Here is a 24,657-nt window from a genome sequence, read left to right as displayed (position 1 = left end):
TTTTACTTGGGATTTACTTTAATGAACGTGAACTAGAACTGGGTCCCCTGCCTTGAGAAAGTTACTGAAAGGCTATATAAGCAAAGCTCAACTGCGAGAGTTTAGCTCTTTGGTGGCTTTTGAACTAATTTGTTCCTTTTTCACCAATGCCTCCCCCCACCCCAGAAAACATGCTAAATTAAAATTTTACCCTGGGCTAGAATGTCATAAGATGTCAGTAAACAATTCCTTTATAAAACTATATACTTGGCTAAATATATTATTTGCTAATTTTGTTTGCCTGTTTCTAATTCCATGTCATATTTCAGTGGCTCCATCAGAGCTTTTATTCATTGTTTGTTTTGCCTTCGGTAGAAAATACAGAAGAAAGACATATTTGTTTTATACATTCAGATTCATTTACCCACTCACATAAACAACACTGTAAAATGGTAATTAATATTGTAGAATCCCAGTCCTTTGCGGGGCTCATATCAGAACTTCATGCTTGAGAGAAATTAGCTTCCTACTGGTAACAGCAAACAAATGTAGAGAGAGTGGCAAGGGAGTATCACTGTTACCTACGCTGTTAGATTTAAGACATGAGTGTCTGGGATGCAAAGTGTTCCATGTGTTTGTTTTCATGTTGTCATCTTCAATCTTGTCTGAGAGAAATAGATGAGTTATTTCCAAGTTATTCTTTAAGTAACTTCCCATAATCATGCAAAAGTCATTAGCCTTGGGGACCTTGACTCAAGCCAGCTTCCAGTCCTGTGCTGTAACCACATTACAACACTGTAGTTGATGCTCAGAAGCAGGATCCTGTCTGTGTAATGTAATATCCAAATCTTTGGCATTTTTCCTGGTATCTCACATTGAAGATTTGTGTAACTTGTTTTTCACATTTAATCTGTCATCTCTTTCTCCACTCTTAATATCCAAATATCTCCCCTCTGGGAAGTAGCTTTATTCTTATTATTTTTTAGCTATAATAGATTGTGTTTTAAAGGCTAAAGATTCTTTTTTTTCCCCTTGCCCATATTTTTAACTTCTGTAAATTCCTTTATATCTCTTTTTTAGAATGTTTCTGGAACAACATCCCTACCTAGTGCCAGTTAGGAAAGTATTTTTCATCCTCCAGATAATTAAAGACCATTTATATGTGAACGGCTATAAAAAGTGATTTCTTCTGCACCACATAAACTCCAGAATGCAATAAAATGCGTTTTTGATGATTGCTGTTAAAATATATTTTTTCCAGCAGTTATTACATTGCAGTGTCTCAGATATCACATTTTCCCATTTACAAATATATTCCAATGTAACAAAAATCTTAGAAGACATTTGAAACCTTAACTAAAGAACGGTTATGCGAAAATACATGTCAACTCTCACATACTTTTGGACAGACAAAAACATGTACCTAAGACTCCACTCTTACTCTCCCTTTAGAGGTCTGAAAAATTATTTTATCATTTATTATTCACATAGCAGTGATGAAAATATGACCATAGACATTTGGATTTCAGAATATTATAGGTTACCTGTAGTTAGAGTTGGAAACATCTGTAGCAACTGTGTGGTTAATATTGACATTTAACGGTAGTTGTGCCAAGTTTCAGTCCGTACTATTGTGTATAAACTAGTTTTTCAAGTGTATCTCACGGGTTAGGGCACCAATATCTTGCTAAAGAAAAGGATCAGAATGTAACTGGATCAAAATTTCAGATCTGGATAAAGGTGCATCCAGAACATTTCTTTAATCCTGTAATCTTCTCTATCCCATAAAATATATTTGGCGTACCATTTGAAGTTTTGTTAACTAGAAGACAGAAAGGTCTCTTACTAGTCAGTGTTTGGTGGAAGCCTGGTTTGGTTCATGTTACAGGTTCCATCCCTTGGATTCTACTGTCATTTATAATTAAAGCTATGTGAAAAACAATTCCTGATATTTATGCATTACATTTATACATATGCAGTATGTTTGTTATGTAATCATGGTGAGAAAGGAAGTTGGCTGTGCTATCAAAAATAGAGGAGCAGATGTTCAAGCACAGCCTATTAAGATGTACGTAACCTTGTATAAACTGTGAGAGTGTCTATTTTAACTTTCTTACCATTATTTGCTCTTACAGTATGCGCAGCATAGAATTTACAAAGGATGTGCAGTTTTCTTCTTTTTTGTAGACATATCCCTTGATAAAGAAAGAATACCTCTTTTCCTTATTTGTGTACAAACTCTTCCCTGTGCTGAATATCTCTTTCAGAAAACCTCAATAAGTAACTGGTATTTCCAGCAGTGTTCGTGATGGGCTCGCACTGAAATAGTCTGTAACTCTTTTCTCCTCAAGTTCCCTTTCTGAAAAGATTCAGTGGTGACAGGTTGAAGTGGATTGGACTATAATGTTAGTGTCATGAAAAGCTGGAGGGCTTTAAACCCTCTGGTCCCCTGAGTTTTTGTGTTGTTAAAGATTTGATAAACTCCGGGAGAATAAAAGACGACAAAGAAGCGCGTCCTCAAAGTATTTGTGGAATTCAAGGAATAGCTGTCAGAGACGGAGGCTCTAAAGAGCCAGTTTACATGGAAAGGGCTTTCCAAATTACCTGCAGCTGTCTTTGCTAACTCCGAATATGTCCTTACTCTAAACATTCACAGGAGAGGTATGAATCAATCAACTTTTATCTTAAAGATGTTCTCGGTGCCTTATACCTTCTGTCTCTTCTGAAAGGCAAATTAAGAGTGATTATTGACAAGATAGATGTCTTATATTTAAATCATATATCAGTGGGATGGGGAGCAATAGCTCATCACAGAACAGGCACCTGTCCTCTTTCCATCCATTGCCTGAAATATTTACCTGTGCCTGTCTCTGAGAAAATCTGGTACTGAAAAAAGTTACTCTGTATAACAGAATAGTATGGAGCTCTTAAATGTCTCTTTGGCTTATCTTACTCTTAGAGAGCCCTCAAAAGAGTGTACCTTCACCATCCAGCTGCTCAGTTCCTGTTCATGCAGGCAGCAGCAAAAAGTCACATACGCCTTTTCATAGAAGTGTATTTCTTCAAATAAAAGCAATTTATTTCAAGTTCTCCATATAATAGTGAGGGCATGATAAGGCAGAAAATTCAGCACTACTAAGATCTTCCTGAGTAGGTCTTCAACACCTTACTGCTTTGTCATTACTGGCAGACTGACAAATATTCTCCATATAAAAGGAGAAGAAAATCAATCTGAATTGCCTGTTTTCTTTGTTCTTTGTTCTGTCTCGCATGCAAAAATGAAATTAAACATATTTCTGAAAAAGCTGTACTTCATTGCCCAGAATACAAGAAGTTAGCCCAGGCAGTCAAAGCTGAACAGAATTATAGGAAAAATAGGTTTTATGATGGAAAGTGCTGCAAGCGTCTAAGCACAATTTTTGAGAAGATAGTGCCTGTGATATCTTCTTTTTTTTAACCCGTTGCCCTCTTGAGCCTAAATCTATCTTTGAAGAGGGATTTTTCATGTCTCTTCTTACAAAATAAAAAAAAAAGGCTTTTCTTCTTTCCATTCCTTTTCTTTCTTTTAGACTCCAGGTAGAAGACCCATTTGTAGATGGGGAGAATGTCTCATAACCAGGCTTTCTTTTATGTTTTTATTCTGTGATACTACATCACACTGACATTAACACAAAGGACAAGTGCAAAACCTTTTAGCTGAGTGTCTCTTCAAAGTGCCATTTAATAGCCTGGGAACTTATTTCCCTCCAACATAAGCTGGCAAAGGAGCCAGTGAAATGAGGCATCGACCCTTAAAGTTTATCAAGATAGGCTTTTGTAGAAAGGCAGTCATGCTTTCTTCTAGGACTGTGTCAACTTTTTTAAAAAGTTGTGTGTGATGCAGGCATCCCACAAAGACAGCAGATTGTTGTGTTTTGAAATGTATATGGTCACAAAAAATGCTAACTTGAAAGCAGCTCAGCTGTTTCACCGCTTGCTAATGGTTAAGTCCTAAAGCGTGCTGCCTCCATAAGTTGTTTGTGACTTGAAATTTTCCTGATTTCATGCTCAGGAGAAGCTTTCCTAGCTTTAAAGCAGACCCAATCAATTTCAGGCATCTGTTTCATCATATTTGTTTATCTAATTAGTAAAGAAATTAGTGTATTGACTAATCAGAAGGCTTCTCAGATTTTAATTGCAGAATTCAGGGTCTGTTCACAATTGCAGACCTCCAGCAAAATCTAGGACAGAGAGAATTAAAAGCAATATGGAAAGAACATAATTTTTATATGCGGATTTTTTTAGAAAGTCTTCCTTTTCACAGCGTAATTGAAATATTACTTAAAGGACCCATAAAAGATAACATATTAAAAGAAATTGAGTTGCATATATGATTAATTCACACAGTGGGAAGCCGATTATAAAAAATGCAGTTTTATACATCTGACCTTGAAATGAATAAAACAATTTTTAATTTTGTCATTTCCCTTATAAACATGGAATGCAATTAACAATAATCTTGGCGGAGAAGCAAGGGTCTAACATAAAAATCTGTTTACAAAATAAATTTATACCATTACTGGACTTAACATACAGCAAAAAGAAGGATTTTCTAATATGTGAAAACTAGTGAAATATTCAGCAATGTTAATTAAACTCACATGTTGTAAAACTGTCCAAAGATCTAAGTCTCTCTGGAATATGTTTTTTCTATCAGAATTTTACATGAAATTTCATACTGTGCTTTAAATCAATAAATACATGTCATAAAACCTCCACGCCAGCCCTTTAAAGCTCCGGCTACTTCTAACTGATCTCTTCCATTTCAGCTGGAACTGGGGGTGCAGGTTCGTGTTACATTTAATCCCATTTTCCCATGAGTTGTTGCTGGGAGGGGCGGCCACACTGTCCCTGGCCCCTGCATCCCTCCATTCCCCTTGCCGGAGAGGTTACATGGCCCACGAGCGAGTGGGACCTGTTCGGCGAGCCACTGAGAAGCTAACCCTTTTGGTAGTGCATGATGGACCGTGGTTTAACAAAATAAACTGCCGTCCGCCATGCACCAGCACCGCCGTGAACCACAGAGATGCTCGAGCTGTTCCTGTTCCTTTCCGGGCAGCGTCTTTTCTCCGCGTGTGGCTTTTATCTGTCCCCTTTCCATACCGAAAAACCTCCATCCCAAGTCACCTCCCTCTGATGCTCTTCCCAGACTTGGATCCCAGGAGGGGTTTCCTGCCAGCGCAGCCACCAGCTGGGAAGCTGTGTCTGGGCCACGGTCATTTCGCAAAGCGGGCAGCAGTTTCTTAATAAAATGTATGCACCAAGGTACATTTTTTGGAGTAGAGTCATCTGCACTTTGATATTTGAGTGATAACACCTCTAAACTTACGTGTGGGACCTAACAAAATCACCATGAGGAAAAAAGAAGTTTGGGAATCATGTGTCTTCTAAATAATTCTGAAGACAGGTATTTCCCTATAAATATAAACACATTTTAAAAAGGCGCTGTTTCAAACAGACGGGCAGCTAGAACATTATTTGAAAATACTTGAAAACAAATGGAGATTTTTTTTAAACTCCTTTTCATGTGTGATTCCTGAACGATTTACTGTAGACTTTTCATAGAAAATAATTCTGTGATGGGGTAAGATGTTACTTGATAAAATTGAATTAGACTGGCTTTCTTCAAGTGAAGAAAATTAGGCTTGAAAATTAGGCTTTGTATGAAAAATAAACTTCAAATTAAGTCTTGAAAAATTCTCTGATGGAGTTTGGCAACCGTTCGATGAGTTATGAACAGATTAATAAGAAGTGATTTGAGGAGATAGATACACACATAATTGTGATACCTTGATCCAGCTTTAGGATTCATCAGCATCTAAATCGTCACCGTGGTTTTCTGAGAAAAGATTACAATTTTCTCATAGAATATATTTTTAATTTACCTCATAATTTGAAAGATGTCCTTTGAAATTCTAACAGATTAGCATTAATTGCTTTGAATGCTCATTTTCTTTGTTTCTTCTCATTTCCTAGTCCTATCTATTTGGTTGTTGTTGCTGTTTTATATTAATCCACTCCCAGCCAGTTGTGTTTTTTTCATCTACATATCTCGAAAGGTTAAGGGGGAGGACTACTCTCATAATACGGAGAGTGACTTTACTCAAAGGAGTAGGAAATAAGGAGTGACTCTACTCAAAGCAGGCAGTACCGAGAGAAAGCAGCTGTGGTTCTTGTCTGTAACATAGGCGTCAACTTTAATTCAGAAACACCCGTGTCCTCCAGATGTCTGTGTGAGTAGTCTGTCAGCCACCACCAGTGGAAGAGCGCCTGTGTACATAACTGACCTCACTTAGCCTCCTCTGAAGTGCTTGCCATGTTATCTGTTTTTTGCCATGACTTTCCACACTTCGTTCTTTGTGGCTACCCAAGTCCTACATTATCTTTCTATCTCCATCTCATCAGCTCCCCATCTCTTTTCCTGTCTCATCTGAAACTCTGTATCTGCTCTCTGCACACCAACTCACAAACTTCCCTGTCCACTCCATGTTGTTTTTCATCAGATTTCTGCGATGGGGTTGGTTAACTGCACAAGGATGAGGGCAAAACTTACCGTTGGAAAACACTCTGTGAAAGCTGTATTACAGGAAAAATCATACAGCATAGGAACAGCTTTCGTACCATAGTGGTCATATGGATGATCACTGTCAACTCGCAGAGAGTGGGTCAGGGCTAGGAAGGCCTCCCACTCTGGCGTTGCAGGGTGGACAAGGGAGTTAGCAAGCCCCAAGGGTTTTGTGGCTCTCCTTCTCCTTCACTTCTGCAGATTATCCCCTTACAGCCCAGCTCTGCTTCCAGTCGCAGGGTATAACTCTCATGAGGAGGGTACTTCAGCTGTTTTTTCAGCCCCTAGAAAGAGAGCAGGCTTGCAGTGTTGGCCCAAGGCATGACGAGGACATACCTACACAGCAGCTTTGAGCATACCTGGCTTGGAGCCACTCTTAGGCATGCCTACAAGCAGCAGTGTGGTCATAGGCACAGAGTCTCAGCTTCCTCACAGAGGTGTATAGCTCACTGCCTGCTGAGGGTGCTCGCTGAAGGTTGTGCAGAAAGGCAGAGTCTAGCAGCGTGTTTGTCAGTGGTGCTTGCAGTAAAATGCAGGACAAAAATTCTGTCTATAATGTAAATATTGGTTCAAAATCAAGAATTGGTGTCCCAGACTTTTCTATTGACTGGTGTCAACAGACTTTCTGTTGCTAGGGATTGTGTATCATCTTAGTATGTTTTTGTTACATACTCTGTGTTTCCAATGGCTAGAAAGTCTGCCATGAAGAGTTTAAGAAGATGGTTGTGGTAATGATGTTAGAATGTGTTTGTAGGAAAGTTGCAACGTGGGCATAAATTGCTATGGGGATCTAAGTACTGCAAGATACCATGGATAACTGTGCTTTTAGCACCTGAGGATGAGCAAGGTCAAAGCCTTTACATCCTGACCATCTGTGTATTGGTGGATTATGTTGCTCACTTGAAAAAATGTTTTTCTGAATGCAGGCATGGAACCCGTTGTGCTGGAGAAGTGGCAGCCACAGCGAACAACTCACACTGCACAGTAGGAATAGCCTTTAATGCCAAGATTGGAGGTATGTGAAACAGTCCCCCTGCAAAAAAATGTAACCGAAGAGCAATTTGTACATTCAGACCTTTCTAAATAAGAGGAAGAGCTCTGTATGGATAACAGTCCTAGCTGTGTGAACAAGTAAATCCCAGTCATAGCGTTAAAGAGCAGTACGGAAGGAATTTGTCAGCAGTGACACTTCTCCAGTGCTCCCTGGGACACTGCCTATTATTACACACAGAAAAATAAAAAACAAGATTTTTGATGAAAATGCAAAACCCAGAATTAGGACATTTGGGTTTTCTCACAAATTCAGAGCTTTGACTGATGAGCTTTGACAAATCAGAAGTAAATGTATATAGCAGGAATATCAGTTTGCATATAGACCTCAAACAAAACACTGTCACGTTGTGAAACTCAAAACAATTTTGTGTTGTTTGGCCATTGTTGGAGGGTATCTTTTGATCCCTGTGCGTAATCAGATTATTGCCTGAAGCATGAGATTTGATGGCACTTTTTTGTTCAGTTCAGCCAAGAGATTCCAAGTGATTCTATAGATTCTTAGTCAATGGTTGCTCAGTTAAGACCTCCGACTTGATTCTTGGAAATGTCTGTCAAGATATCATCTACATATCTCCTAGGTTGTAGCCCTGCCTGTGCCAGATTTTAATGATTCAAGGGAAGTCTTACCCTGTACTTTTCATGAACTCATGGGATCAGTATATTGCCTTTCAGTGGAAAAACCTATAGCTTAAACTCCTTAACAGTTGATTTTCTGCCTCAAAGCAGAGGCCATCTGTGAAAACAGAAACGTGTTTACCAACATATACAGTAAAGAACAGTTCAAAAATATGAGGAGGCAAAGCTGAGGCCATGTTTCCACAACTAATAGTCCTGTATCTGTGCTCCACTGGATCAGTACAAGTTTGATCCAAAGCAGATGTGAGCACAGCTGCATTTCAGATTAGGCAAAACACACAATATAGACCTAATGTCAGCTTTCTGTTTTCCTGCTGGCTTAAAGAGCATAGACAACACCTGATCCAGCGTAAGGTTAAAGTGATGCATAGAAACAATTTCCCTTCAGGCAAAGAGCCTGCCTGCACAGCGTTAACCTGTCAGAATGGTTTAAACAAATTTGAACTGGCCAAGTGAGTTTGTACCAGATGAGCAGGTTGTCTCATGTGGGCATGGCATTTGGTCCTGTAGCTGGAGCGATGAAATCAGATCTACTGTGTGGTCCAACCACATCCGAGGGCATCGATGCAGATAAAAGCTGACTTCTAGCGCAAAAGCTTCATTTGTGAGTTGGATAGTCACATGACCAGCAACAGCCTGGACGTGTCCTTGAAGAGCTCTCCATTATTAACAATGGCTTTTTAATAGGTTATTATTTATTAAGCGTTAGGAATGTGCAATAATACTTTAGAAAGCCCCCAGGCATATTAGATGAATCACAGCCTGTTCTAAATATAGGGTAAAAACTGATTCAGATGGACATACTATGAGCACAGTAATCTGACCAGTAAAGATCGGATACGTGTGCCTTTTTCATAGTATATTTAGTTATTTTGTATTAAGAATATAACAGCATTCAAGAAATTTCATTGGTCTAAATAAAATAAAAACTTTATCTTCCCCATTTAACACAACACTTCTGCAGAGCCATCAGTAATGCTGTTTTTTAAAGAAAGCTGGAAAACACTACAGTAGCAGCTGTATAAACCTCATTTGAGGTCATGTACCACCCTTTAAAAGTATCAGTACTTGAAAATAAGACCTCAGGGGACTCAGCAGATAATCTGCAGAAAATCAGAGGCAAGAGGGAATTCTAGGGTATCGGGAAGGGAGGTTAAACCTCCCCTTCTTTTAGGTGTATGTATTTAAGAGTCTCACTGTTGCTGACCTCTACTTGGCATGCCTCCCTCCCTTCCCTCAGAAAAGCCATAAGCTACACATGTGAATATGCAGTGGTTATGTTCCCCCTCCACAGCCAGATAGAGTGTAAAAATGTTGAATCATATTATACTGAACTAGTGTTCAGGTCACTTATTTCCCAGGGATTTAAAGACCCTCATTTGGCCTTTTAGGAGAAGAAACTAGAGTCGAGGTAAAGCAATTACGTTCTCACACAGAGGAGCACCTGCTGACAGCGATGTTGAATTTGGGCCACCGAGATGGGTATTCTTTACTTCAAACCAAAATGTGAGTTGCTGCTTCTCTGGACACATAAGGGATAGTGAAGAGAGAAAGCAAAAGGAAAAAGAAATCCCTTCCATCAATATTTCATCAAATGCTGGCAGCTGAACAAATCCAATTAATGATCTCTGTGATGGAAAGTCATTAAGATATCTACCAGTAATGCTCACTTTTTTTCTAAATGTGTTTGTCCTTTTTGTCTTATTTCTGCACATTTAAGAAACTCTGACCAGAGAATGGATCAGAAAAAAAGATTCTTAGAAAACCTAAGCCTTCTCTTGCAGCCATGTAAGCAGGGAGTTAATCTACAGATGCAAAACGATGAGTGAAACTGCAGTCAGGACCTTCAGTTCCCTTACAGGTTGTGGGATGATTTGTGTGAAAAATTATGCAATACACCTGTAGTTATCCCAGCTAAAGGCCCTGTCATTAGCAAACAAAGCAGTGCACCAAAGGGGTAGGTTTTTTTAACGTGTAACTCTTTGCAGTAATCACACATAGCAAATTACCACCTACAGAGCTTGCGAGACTTTTTATAGGCAGGGATGGTTAGTGTGTTGTTATTGTTGCAGACTTATTGTGGAAGTTGCAAAGCATCTGTGGGGATTTGGGTGCTTAGTTACTTGGCTGGGCTTGAGTCCTGACGGGAAAACAGTTACACTGAATTATGGCAGAACAGATGTAGATTGTCTTCAGCTGACGAGGAATTAGTTCAGCTGTTTCTTTAAGCTTAAGTCAGATGCTGATTAAAAACAAACATTTTAAAAGAAGCCTTGGTTTGAGTTTGGGTTTTTTTTTTGCATGTTTCCTGTGATTTGCTCAAAGTTTGTTCTGACTAAAATGCCACTTACATTTTGGCACTTACTACAAGTATTGGAAAAAGTTTATAGAAGGCTGCAGTCTTAGGTGGAACAGCCTGGAAACACCACCTGTTAATTGCCTTCTGGACAGCTTTTGTTGTGCTATCACCACATGCCAAATGCACTTTGGAGGTTTTGTGATCGGCAAAATTAACTGCTCCAGCCATTTGAAAAAAAAGAGAGAAAAGAAAAGAGGGAGCAAGAGAAAGGAGTGAGTTTTTTTCTAATAGCCATGAGATGTCCATTGATCAAAGTTGCACTTGAAGTATGTCTGTCAATTGTTGGCAGAACAGCGCAACACCTAAGTCACAGCCTTGTCTGTGTTGCTTTAGATTTGACCACTTCACCATTAACAAAAAACCTGGTATAAATTACTTCAGATGCCAATGGCAGAATTCAGAGTTATTGTTCACCGGGTGAATGTTGTATTATTTAGGCTTGCTACATGGTTACAGAAACATCAAGGGAAGCTTTATTTTCCTTCTTTTAAGCATGGTGTACCTTTTTTTATTGCCTTTATTTAAAAGCAAATATATTTTAATGTGCTTGAAACAAATGAGAACACAGCTTCCACCCATCATTAATTTCTGAGATTATGCTGAGGAAGAAAAATAAAACCTGAGATTCCCAAAGTTGTTTTAATGGCTTTTTTATAAAGTAAAGTTCATAGTGAGATCACTGTTTGGACAAGTTTATTATCTCACAAAACATGGGCAGCTTTTGTGTGAACTTAGAAATATGATCACTTTTCATTTTTGAGTCAATTAGAGTAAGGGAAAAAAATAGACCCTCTATCAACAAAGCAACCCCTATACCTTTTGTTAATTGGAAGTTAAGGTCTTAGTAAACACTCCAGCTAATTCAGTCTGAACTCACGAGCAAAGCGGAATGTGTCTATAATTAAAATATGTAAATTTGGTTTATAAATAGCAGTGGTCCTTTTAAAGGAGAAAAAGCTTCAATTTTGTTAATTGTGGAAGTGATCATTATTCTCTACTATCATAAAGTTACGTGTTAATTATTATTTGATATCTTTTATGCCTTTGATTGGATGTCAGACTAACAGTATGGAAGGTCCTCTTTCTTATTTGGGTTAAGACCGCCATCAGGGGTTTTCTCAGTAGAATTAAATTCAATCGAAATGTTAAGGCTAGTTAAAAAACAGCTTTAAGATACTCTCGGTTTACAAATTTAAGCCTACCTTATTTATCTTAGTGTGCTTAAAACATCATGGTGCCATTCACTTTACAAGGGCTGGCACACTGATTTATCAAAACCCACATTAATGGATTTTTTTTACAAACGAAATTCAGAATTGTATCTTATAAAATCCCCTTCCGTATAGAGGAAAATGTTCACAAGATTGTAGTTCAATGTGGAATAATGGTACACACAAGGGTATTGTCAGTAACTTTCTGTAATCCCCTTGCTACTGTGTGTAGTAATCCATCTGTACACAAGAGCTTTCTCCCCAGTTTCTTCTTTGCAGCCCCATAGAATGAAGGAATAATCCCATGTGGATCTATCAACAGAGATCCTGTGTTTATGTCTGTCAACATACTTAGGACGGTGAATGTCTCAAATTAAGTGCTGCGGTTTCATTGCAGTATAAAAGGAAAAAAAAAGCATATATGATCTTCAGGTGAGACATACAAACATTTCAGGGTTCAAGTCTTTTTCTGAATTTTCTTTAGCATAAAAGCTTGTTGTTAAAGTTCAAAGGTTATACAGAGGATAAAATGATAGATAATGATAATGGTAGAGAATCGTAAATAGATAATTCTTAAAACTTGATGAAAGACGATAATGGTAATGATAGATAATTGTAAATAGATAATTCTTAAAACTTGACGAAAGACGAAAATATTCCTCCCTGTTCATAAACACCCATCCAAAATGATAGATTTTTTGCAGTGGCAGAGATCCTTGTGATCATTCAGTCCAAAGTCCTACCCAGCAGTTTTCTCCGAAAGAAAGGCACTTGGAGTTTGGTCACCCTGTTCACTGTATCTTTTGTTCTGAAGGCGTACGGATGCTGGATGGGGACGTGACAGACATGGTCGAGGCAAAGTCTCTGAGCCTTAATCCGCAGCACATCCACATCTACAGCGCCAGCTGGGGGCCTGATGATGATGGTAAGACTGTGGACGGACCTGCTTCTCTAGCGCGTCAGGCCTTTGAGAACGGCATCAGAATGGTAGGTTGGCATCAAAGTGCGTCTCCCGGATCTGCTCTCGTGTGCGGGTGTAAGGGTGCACGTGCCTCAGTACGTGCCAGTGCACAGCATGGGAAAGACTCATAGTCTTAAGGAAAAAAGAAAAGCTTCGTTTGTGTAAAACGAAAAATACATTTTCATGCAGCGCCGGCTAGGCATTTGATCCTTCCTGAAGTATCAGCTGACTTTCTTTGTTGTCAGTTGGAATACATCGTCCTCAGTGTCCTTTAAAACTGCCCTGAGGTAATGATGTAATTCTGCGAGAAAAGCTAAGCCTGAAAAATGCTACTTTGCACAGCAATGCCACATCATCAAATTTGAATTGCTATGAAATTATAAAGCAAAAACCTTTGACTGTTTTTCCTTCTTTCTTCCTTTCTTTCTTTTTTTGTGTTTTGCCTGATTTCATAATGGAAGTTTGATGGACTTAATAGGGAGTTGGAAGCTAAAAAAAAAATCTACACTCACATTTCTTTTAGAGTGTGTGTCTGGTCTCCAAGAACATACGCCCTTTTTATAACTTGCATATACATTTTTCTACCAGTTTGTACTATTGCAGTGTCTCTGTGATATAGTCCAGAGAGCTTCAATAATATAATGCACAAAATCCCAAACACCCCTATAAGAAAAAATCTAAGACCTTTTCAATTTTCTTTAATAAGTAACTGTCAAACAAGTAAGACCGCAGAAGGAAACAAGCAGTTAGAGGAACTTTTGATATCAGAGGCCAATTTTTAGTTCTTCCTTTTACCCTCCTGCCTGTTAAATAGATCAGGGAATTCCTGGTTTTCCAGCACTCACACCTCTTTCCACTATATAGGACTGGATGGAAAGCATTTTAAAGCTCTGCATTTGAAGGTCTGAGCATTATTTTGAATGCAGCGGGAGACTTGCTAGTTCAATGGTGAGTAGCTCTAGGATCAGAAAAGAAGAGATTAGTACAAAACATTTATTTGAAGACTTTGAGGCTGAGACTGTTGGACTAATGCTGGAACATAGTAACATTGTGCAGCAAAATCGGAAAGTGCAGCCATTATTTAAGCCAATAGGGGTTTTAACCAGGTGTGCCCAAGACTGATTTTAGCAAACCATAATTAACATTCAACCTGGAAGGCTTGTGTGTTGTGTAAGAGGCAGAGTCTGCCATTGAGAGATTATATTAATTTAAGACATATCATAAAAAGTGAAAACAGGGGCAATGGGTGTAGAGGGATAATAGGCAAAGTTACAAGAGCATCCGGTTGAGGTGATACACCTCTGTATGCCCTGTTCAGTATTTCAAGTGATTTGCAGTATGCTTGACTATGAGTTGTAAATAAATTTAACATAAAATTAGTGCCCCCTATCACTGTAACCACTGTCTTGCAGCACAAGCCTAGGAGCTGCGAATTCTTCCATTCCAGTCACAGCTGCATCACTGGCTTGGTTTGGTTTTCTTGGTAAAGTTGCATACGTTGCTTACGCTGCCCCTGGGCCCTGCCCTAGATGTGGATAGTAATATGTGCTCACCTACCTGGCGGGTGTGTATGAAGAGTGATCATTGAAATACTAAACTAGTGACAAGGACTGTGTGCTTCCTAGGCTATGTAATGTTAGAAACATGCCTCGTAAAAGTCAGTATTGTGAATGCTTTACTAACCATGCAACAATGGGCCACTGCCTTCCTTTCACTTGGTAATGTGATGGCCATTCAGTGAAGAACTGCAGCTGTACACTTTTGCTGGTTGTACAGTGTGTAACATGTTAAGCCTAGCATAACAAAATACTCAAGCATGTACTTAACTTTACCCTGTGAGGAATTCCAGTGGCTTAGCAGTAAAACACGTTTAGGGACTCTGATAGATTCTGCCTCCAGAGAGCTCTGCCACATTTAATGATCATTATTAAAGTAGTTATTGAAAAGTTCATAGAGCAAAGTCACAAATCTGTGAGAAGGTTGAATACATCTCCATTACTGCGTCCCATGCATCGTCAGTTCTCCTTTCAGCTGGAGTATCAGCGCTCACTAGAGCCCCACTGCAATCTGCTGCTGTTTGACAGTGACTGCAGAGAGGAAAAACGAAAAGGTGTTGAAGGGATGCTAATGAAACTGCAGGACACAGGGGAAGTTGAGCAAAATAAGTTTCATATTTAAGCATACATATATGCTGGTTTAAATACCATGCTTCATGTTGATTAGGCAACCAGGAAAAGTTTAGCCAAAATTTCTGCATCTGAAGAATTCAGTGTTTTCTCATTGAAATTTCAAACTCTGGATAAATCTGCTATAAGTCAAGAATGTGGATTAATTTTCTGTGAGTAATGATCTTGCATTCAGGCATTATTATTCCATTATACACAGTCTGTCTGCATACACAGACAGAACTGGATATTAATTTAAAAAACAGGGACTGGAAAGAATAAGGTCAAGATTTTTTAAATGGATCTGAAAAGGAAAGTATGCCTGGTTTGTTTAATTAGGAAAGTTACAGGTGGTGCTGAATAATAACTGATTAAAGTATAATTAAACTGAGTGATCTCTTTTTATTAAATTAATGAAGTAAAAAGTGAAATGGATGCAAGAGCCACAGTCTCTTATTCAGGTTTCTGAGAGACTGGGATTCTTGAAAAAAATGCCCATTTTCTTTAGCTCATATTATTCCAATTAACAGCTCAAGCAGGGTGTTTTAGAACTATTATTTTTAAATCTGCTGAGCTAATATGATTGCTCCTTCCAAATCCTGCACAAAATAACAAAGATAAATGACTGTACATTTTTTCCATAGAGTTCCACAGAGACAGAACATGCCATAAATTGAAATAGACAAATCTATTTAAAGAAACTATACCGAATAATAGCCGAGTTTATGAAATGAAACCATAACCAGAAATTAAATATGCTTTAAAAATTCTACCCAGGATCAAGGTAAAGGAAGAGGAAAACAATTTTTAAACCTGTCTCAAGAACTATGATTTTCTGTCATCTTTAAGTTATTTTGTTTAATCCTATTACATTTACATACTTGAGTTCAAAAAGTAACCTTGGAGTTTACTATCAAACAATTTCTATGCAAATATAATAGCTCCCTTCATATCATACTTCCAGTTGACAAGGTCCTTTTCTTGGAAATGGTTTAGTTATAAGGATGGAAAATTGTGGAGGCCTGTGTTTTAAATACCAATGCATTACAAGTTGTAGACTTAATAACCTCAAAAACAATCTCATTATAATCACATAGAACATGCCTTAAAAAATCAAACTACGACCAGTGTGTCCAAAAGTAACACATTCAAATAAAGGTTGGATAAGTGATGTCACATAGGGCCCTCTGTTCAAGAATAAATAGACTTAGCATTGCAAAACATGACTGTGGCCAAACCGTGGTGTAAGAACGTAGTCTTTGCTGAGTCTAGGACAAAAAGGGGAGTACAAAAGCCTTTCCCTGATGCAAAAAGATAAAACCAAAGCACCATTAGATTTTAAGACGACTGGCTGTATCTCATAGTCTGCATGTTATAACCATTTTAGAAATTCATGCTCTCTGTTACACGGCTTTTGATACAGAATTGAAACCCGTTCATTTCTGTTCACACAAATAAGCCTATTATTCTGGGCATCGGTCTCAGCATCGTTTGGCTAATCATACATTTCAGATACTCTGACTTGTTCTTTCACTGCTGTTTGAGAAAGCCCTAATAATCAAGTTTTTGGAGGATTGTGACCCCTGTTGATGTTTTTCATAGCAGGGTTTCAAAGAACTAGTTATCTCACCTCTCACAACGTGTAGCCAGCTACATGCTTTCTGGTATTTGTTTTGCCGTACCCATAAGGTAGTCCACATCAGTGGCAGGGCAGGTCATCCTTAATATACCACAGCAGGGTGGACAAGCAGTGAAATCTGCATGGGAATTTTTGGCTTTCTGCCTGAGTCAGCGCGGGGGCCTTTGTCTTACTGCCACGACACCAATCTGCTCAGCAAGCTGGACACGAGCCAGCATGTTTGACGGACATTAATGATCAGATGTTGTGTGGCTGAGCCTCTTGTGAGAACTCGGCTTGGTGCCTTTCCTCCCATCATCACTGCCCCTTTTCATCTCTCTCACTTCACCAGCTTCGGCTGCAGAGCGGGCGTTCAAAGCGCTTAGTAGGAGCAGAAGGCTCCCGGACAGCCACTGAGCGAGCCTCCAGCCCAAAGGCAGGAGGGGAAGAGCAGAGCAGAGGGAAAGAGGAAGGAAAAAGAAAAGGAAAAGGAAGAAGAAAAAGAAGAAAGGAAAAGGATTGCACATAGATTTTTTTTTTTCTTATATGCCAGTAGACTCCACACGTAGAAGAGGTTGTTCATAATTTGTCCAGGGAAAAGGTCTGCTGCCTGTGTTGTGCCACAGATAAATTGCTCTTAAACTCACTTTAAAGTGTTTCTGGCTTCTCCTGTCACCGTTCCTTTGCATCATTCTGTGCAGGAAGTGTTGCCTACACAAGAGGAGTTAATTCTGTTTTGCTTTGCTGGAGCATTGCACTATAAAAATCAAAGACAGAAATTACTGTGGAGAGACTTCTGGTTGAATATCTCAAAATAATTTCCAAAATGGCTATCATTTTATACGGAAATATTGTGGTGCACAGAGGTTAAGACCAGATTTTTAAAGCTGCATATTGAGTATGTTGACCTTGTGCGGTTGTCGTTTGAGACTGAATGTACGTAAATCTATGCATATGCATATCTCGGATCATCCTTGGATAAGTTTTGCCTGCACAGCAGTTCACACACAGTTATAACTGGTCCACCAAAAACTACTTGTTGAAGATCAAACAGAAGGATTGGTGCCATACTTGGGGGGAGGACTCTGAAGACATGACTTCTAGTATGCTGATGCAACCTGATGTTAGGCCTTGGCATTTATCTGTTACATACATTGTATACCTTCTGTGATATAGTATGTGAACAGATAAAGTATTTACTTCAATATATCAAATTGAACTTTTGGAGGCTCTGTATCACAGGTGGGGATTGTCTGTGTACTAGAATTGACAAAGTCATGTTGTTTGAGTTTTAATGTTGTAATTCTGCCTTCTGACATCATAAGACATAGTACCATTGGCTTGAAATAATATTCATAGTTTTAACATCTGTAAATACAATTACCATCTAGCCCTAACCTTCACCATAAGCCATGCCAGGAAATTTCACCCAATTATTATTGCATCAGTCTCTCTGTTCCTTCATTCATCTATTATTTTCTGTTTTCTGTACATCTTTTGGGAAGAGCCAGTCGACTGAAATAGTCCAGAGAGAACATGTTATATCCACAGCTGTGCAAGTTGCTCGCTACCTTCCTTCTTAAAAATATTTACCTTATTGCTCATCTGAATTTGTTAGTTTCCTTTTCATTGTAAAATGCCACTTCTGCAAAATTAATGTGAATCTTACGGTGTTAGAAATCTCCACATGTAAGTAATTATAGAGTTGGGCCAAGTGACTTCGTGGATAAATTAAATTGGAACATAGGGACATAAGACAGGAAATGACCTTGTAGGTCATCCAGTACAGTTCTCTGCTATCACAGGCATCGTGTCCTGGAAATACATTTAGCAATTTATATTTTAGAATGATTTAGAAAATTTTTCCCCTCTATTTCTGTTGGAAGAGTGTTTCACAGCCATCGCTGATCCATTGGTTAGAGACTTTCCTCTAACTTGTAGCCAGATTTGCTCACATGAAGTTTCTGCCCATTTTTTCCTGTTACAAAATTGAGCTTTAGCTTAAATAGCTTCTCTCTTCCCTTTTTTGCTTGTAACGTATTTATAGAGTACAGTCCCATCCCCTCTCAGCCTTCATTTTGCTGTGCTAAACAAGCCACACTCATTAGTCACTTAAAAACTAGGCTGTCCATCGCCTTACTCATCTTTGTGGTCTTCACATCTTCCATCCTCAATTATTTTCTTGGGTGCAGGTGATCATAATTAGTAGATTCATTAGCATATTCTTGCTTTCTATGTTAAAATCATGTAATAACTTTGTTTCCAGGGCCGGTCTTCAAAATACTCCTTCAACTTCTGCTTCCTAGAGCCCACTGGTTCTTCAGCACAGCACACATCATCTCCAGTGCAGCCATTTCCATCTCCACCTTGCTGTTACATTAACCGCCATCCTCTCCTGTTTCATTACTGATTGATTTGAGGGACCATTACATGTTCTGCAGAAACTGTATAGACTGGATGTAATGCCTTTCTCTGTATAAAATAAGTTATCAGAGAAGAACTTAACAGATTTATCTGGAAGTCTAATTTCAGTACATGCATGTTGCATGCATTTTAATCCATTTCCATTAACTTTGATGTCTCTTGCTCTGTCCTTCAAAACCTATTCTAAATCCTTGAATATTTTGTATATTCAGTCTCTTTCTGTTCGTCACAATTTCCAAACCACACTTCATTCCTGTAGTTCTTTTCTGAAACACTTGCATCAGCAAGTGTCAGCATCATCAGCAAGCATCCTAACATCATTTTTTTCAAGTGTAAATGCCAGAATGGGGCATGGTATTTCAGTCACAACCTTTTCTGTGCAGGGGTAGTACTATTTCCCTTTTCCCTGTACATATTCACCCTGCTAACAGATCCACAGATTGGAATAAATCTCATGGCAGCTCATTGCCAGCTGGTTATCTGCCATGACCCAAAACTCCCTTTCAGAGTCACTGCTTTCCACAAGTTTCTCTACTTTCCTCTGTGTGTCACCTACGGTCTTTGTTCCTAGGTTCTTACATTGCATTTGGCTGATATGTGTATTTCAGGATGCCTTAATGGTTTTGCCAGTATGGTTTATACTTGATGTGATCTAGTTTTCTGGAAACTGAGGTTGACCAGCAAAAGTCAGGATAGGTGACAACCTTAACACATCATTAAGCTAATAATTCTTCTTTGATCTACAAATTTGCACATAGTTAGCAACTTCCAGCATTCAGCCAAAGTAGAATTAGGGATATTGTCTTCCAGTAACAGAAATAATGGAGTTAGGCTCAGTGATACATGGATGAACTATGATACCATGCACATTGTTTTCTGTTGGTAATATATAAACACATGTTGAAATTCCCCTCCTTCACTTTGTTTGGAAAGTGAGGATTTTCACAGATGACTAATGTGTAATACAAAAAAAGAATTTGCAGAAAACAAAATAATGTACCAGAAACGTTCTTACATTACATTCAATGGAGTATACAAATCCAAAAGGCAGGAAAACTTGGAATGAAAGTTACAGGAAAATATACCTCAAAATGTCCAGTTTCCTTAAAATGTCACAAAGTGTACTGAAAACAGAAACTGTTTAATTACCTCATCCCATCTCTCACACATATATGGAAACTGTTGTAACAAGCCAGAATAGTATTACTGCGCTTGGACAAGCTATCAGAAGTGGCCTCTGGTTTTGGGTGCCCAACTTGAGACAGGTGATATATTTGAACATAGAAAAAACACACCAGTATTGATGTAGGATAAGTCTTAAGTTGGAATGCCAATCCTGAAAAGCAAATTTGGCAAGATGGGTCTCTTTCCATACACTTGAAGTATATGCATTTCAGAGAGTACATTTTTGAAATATGACTCTAGTTACTTTGTATGGGCAGCTCACTTATCCCTGTTCCTCACAAAACTGTTAGAACTTGAACAGCAGCAGAATCTATGCATTTCTATGCATCATCTAGGAAAAAACAGATTTCTGCAAGCCAAAGGCCTGGAAGTTTGGCCTCGAGAGTATTCTTTATGTAGAATATAGCAGAAACATAAGGCCTAAGACAGTGAGGGCAATGACTTTGCACAAAGCCCAAGTGGGTTGTTTCTTCCTAAACCAAATGCTATGGCAGACAAACTGAACAAGGGGGTTACTGCAGTCCTCACTCTGCAGAGGGAGGTAGCCATGATGCGGCTTTATTTTCTGCTCATTACTGAAAAGAGCTAGATTTGCGGAAAATCCCTCAAAAGTTCTATGCACACTGGAAAACCTGAAGCCTTCTATAAGCAAGAGTGGGATATAACTCCTGAAACTACAATTATGTGGGTCTGGTAGCCCTAGACTCTTTTCTAATCAGAGTTTAATCAGACAGCAGTATAAAAGTAATGAAAACTGTCTGAATCCTCTCCACAGAGTCGCGGGGTGAAATCCATCTCTTGTCCAGGCTCAACACAGATATCTTTTTGTACAGCGCCTGTTTACTTTGGCTTTGTGTGCAGAGACAATTTCACCTATCATTAACTAGAGACTCTTTTTGGGTAACATAAATTTTGGAAAACCTAGCTCTTGTCACAGATCTGTACAGCCTGCTTCATCCCAGTAACAACATCAGCAAAAACAACAATAAGAATGATCATATGGAGAGAGAGCCTAAACCAGATCTGCAATTCCTGCAGCCCTGTAGCTGGCTGTATTTTGTTTAGGAAAATGAGAAATTCATTCCAGCATTTCACAGGTTCAGATTTCAGGTTTCAGCCAACACTTCTTTTGGTTGCACTTTAAGCACTAATTATAGCTCTGTGGGGAATATCTTGGAGCTGTTTAAGCTGTTGTTCTAGTGAAGAGTAAAATAAAAAATACACCACATGGAAGGATGCATGTTGAAACGTTCCACTGATATATCCCAATAATTACTGTGTTAATGCATGGTTGCTTGTGGTTATTCAATACATTATTTTTTATGTGCATGTAAAATATTTTCACACTTCAATGTTTTGAAGGTATCACATTGTATGAGCTAACAGAATATGTTTTTCCTTCTTTTTGTCACGATTAATTATCTTATCATTCTTTTCCTTGGTAAAGAAGTTTGTTCAGCAGTAGGCAAAAAGCTTAATTATATTAGCAGTAACTTGCCTTTGCAGCAGTGTAAGATAATCATTGCTTTTTAGAAATATAATAGATTTTCTACATTGTATGTGTATTGTGTATGTGTTTTTTCCACTCCTGTTACCTAGGAGAGTCTTTCTTGACTTCCTAGTTTTCCTAATAGTAAAAATGGGAATGCTAATATAAAAACACAGGACTTAACTTTTAGACGTTCCATCAAACATGCATCTTTACATTGTGTATGTACACCTGTTAGGCTTACTGCTCATTTCTTCGTACAGATCCCTTAGCCCCACAGTTTTAAGGAAGTGATGCACAAATGTGCATTTTTCTGAGAGCATGGATGCCTCAGCAGCATTCATGGTGTCTGAAACTTCTCCTTTTGCTCATGAGTTTTTGCTTTTGATGCCCACAGAAAAGACTATTTTAATTAAAAAATAATCTGTTTGCCTGTCTTTTCTTCTGATAGTACTTCAGAATTGCTGTCAGGGACTCTCAGCTTAATCAATTTTCTGTTCTGGAGACATACCTGTTTTAAAGCGAGAGCATTGTACAGTCTACAGAAGAGTCAGCAAGAGTTTAAGGGTGGTGTGCCAGATGGTATTTTTCACTCCCAAATTAGAGGTTAAGTGTGCCGGTAGAAGCTCAGCAGGAGCTGGGAGATGCTGCTTCTCAACAGCAAAATGCTGCCAGTCTGCTGACTGGCAGCATCTCGCCTCTCTGCAAGGCAGCGGCGTCCAGCCCCCAGCAAGTACAGCAATCGGAGGGAGCCGGACACGAGGAGTACTGACTTTGCTCTACAACCTCGATTATGCCCATTTCCACCTGGGGAATTAGTTTTTAAAGAAAGATGTCTTCTCATGGGCTCTCATTTCCCGGCAGTAGTGTTTGTTCTTGGAAGCTTAATGTAATTTTAGAACAGTTTTAGGGAGAATAGAGGAAATTAAACATTCAGACCCTAGGTGTGTATAGGGTGTCCTTCCCTCTCTCTCCATTTCATATTTGCATGATTTGTTTTCTGCTCGAGGGTGTGGGATTTCTAGTGTATTGGTGCCAAATTGCCTCTCCCTGACTGCAGCCCCTGTTCCTCTAATTTCTCCAGGTCAGTGGTTCTGTCCTCCTCTGCATTGCCTGCTCCTTTGCATTTACTTTCCGGTCCCTTGGTAAATCTGATCGCTTCCTTAGAGACAGCAAAACTCACCCAGTAGACAGAGAGGGTTATTAGTGGAGCTTGGTTCCCACCCCAGAGCAGAGACAGGAAAGCATCAGGATTCGCAGGCCAGGTTAAGGTAGCTTGACTTGTAAAGCAGTGAATGGATGGCCAGTTTAAACTTTGTGAAATAGTGTGATTATATCTTGCTCCACTGGATCAAACTATACCTGCTAGATGGAAACTGTTTTTATTAGATGGAAGTGTGTTGCAGAAGCAGCTTGGAAATATGTGGGCTGCTGATCATCCTTAGACTAGTGCGTGAAGACCTCTGCCTAGTAATGGTACTGGTGAGGTGGTCACTCGTAAAGATGTGTTTTGTACGTACACACACACGCACACATGCACGCACGCACTCGGAGCAGTGGATGTTCTTTTAATAGTGTTAGGAAATTCTGCAGATGTCATTATGAAAATGTTCATACTGGCTCTCATTCTTGGCAGCCTAACCCTTCCGTGCTGTCGAACTGGAAAAAAAGGATGCTTTCGTATCACTTACCCCCCCTTGCAACTTGCTGACCAAGGGAAAGGAGGTACTAGCAAAAGAAAGTGGGACTGCCCCAAGACGCTGTGCCATGCTTTGCAGGTGCAGTCTCAGCCCTGGGGCCTTTCTGTCAATGACCTGAGTCCAGACACTTTTCATTCATGATCTTCAGCTGCGTGTTGTGCACAATAGCTTTTCCCAGGAGCTGTGCTAGAAAATTGGGCTGTGACTAGGTCAGTAGCAAGTCTTAGTTGTCAATGAAACACTTTTTTCGAAACGGAGAGGTGGATTTTTTTTTAATGATCTGACATTTTATACAATTTAAGGAAGAAGACAAAGCAACAGGGGACCATTTCATAATGGTCTAGCACACTGACAAGCACGAGTGCATTTATGGACACCGCACAGAGTTTGTGAGAGGGAGTCAGCAGCCATCGCTGCCAACGCAAGATAACAGCAGATACAACGCTGTGCCTGAAGAAAGAGTTAATGCATTTTTAACGTCACTGGAACTAGCCCTGAGGATATCGTGCTGTGCCCCCACCCCATCCCGGTCCGTGCCTCTGCCATAACTCACTAACTCTTTTACTTTTGTCTAAGTTGTACCCATATGGTCTGTAAACACACCTTCGCTTTTAAGTAATAAATGACGCACGGCTTCTTTGGCAGCTCAAGACTTGAGTTTTCATCTTGACACCCTTGGGCATCTGGCGCATGACAGATGATAGATTTAGACAAACAGTAAAAGCTACAGAGTGCCTTGCATGTGTGTTTATCTTAACTTTGTAACGCAGTCCAAATGTCTGTTATTTAACTTTATGTATTGAAAGGAGACCAATTGGAAATGGCATTCGCATACAGTAGGACAGCTGATGCTGTTGCTCTAATTACTTGTTTGGTGTAAAGAGTTACTAGCAAGTTTATAATTTCCTGAGCATGACTGGGTCTATTGAATTAAAAGTAGGGTGTGAGGAAACAGGGAGAAGGAGGAAACCAAATGGTAGTTTAACAATAGGCAGTAAACGAAAACCAGAACTTATTTATTTGACATGTTATTTTGGTCAGGTTGAATTTAGTTTGGGGTTTCCTATATTTATTTTTTTAAGCCTGCCCTTTACTTTGCCAAACAGCTTTTAGGAAAAAGCTCTTTAGCATGTTTTCTGGACTGAAGGTAATGCTGTTGTTTTCCATGAAATGCTGAGTTGTTAAACGTGTTATATTGCGATGTGTTAGAGGAACTGGGATTCTTTCTATGTATGTATTAGAGAATATTTTTTTTCCATTAGGCAATGCACCT

General features: G+C 39.1%; 1 protein-coding gene across 1 annotated transcript in view; it reads left to right on the top strand.

Moving 5' to 3' along the window:
• The window catches only part of LOC112983247 (proprotein convertase subtilisin/kexin type 5), a 245,032-nt gene that overhangs the window by 88,943 nt on the left and 131,432 nt on the right, over positions 1-24,657 (top strand). The window contains exons 6-7 of the mRNA XM_064500309.1: positions 7,510-7,598; positions 12,657-12,829. Of these exons, the coding sequence (XP_064356379.1) occupies positions 7,510-7,598; positions 12,657-12,829 (262 nt within the window). The remainder of the gene's footprint in view (positions 1-7,509; positions 7,599-12,656; positions 12,830-24,657) is intronic.

Source organism: Dromaius novaehollandiae, chromosome W, assembly GCF_036370855.1.
Source record: "Dromaius novaehollandiae isolate bDroNov1 chromosome W, bDroNov1.hap1, whole genome shotgun sequence".
NCBI lineage: Eukaryota > Metazoa > Chordata > Aves > Casuariiformes > Dromaiidae > Dromaius > Dromaius novaehollandiae.
This window is presented reverse-complemented; position numbering and strand designations above follow the sequence as displayed.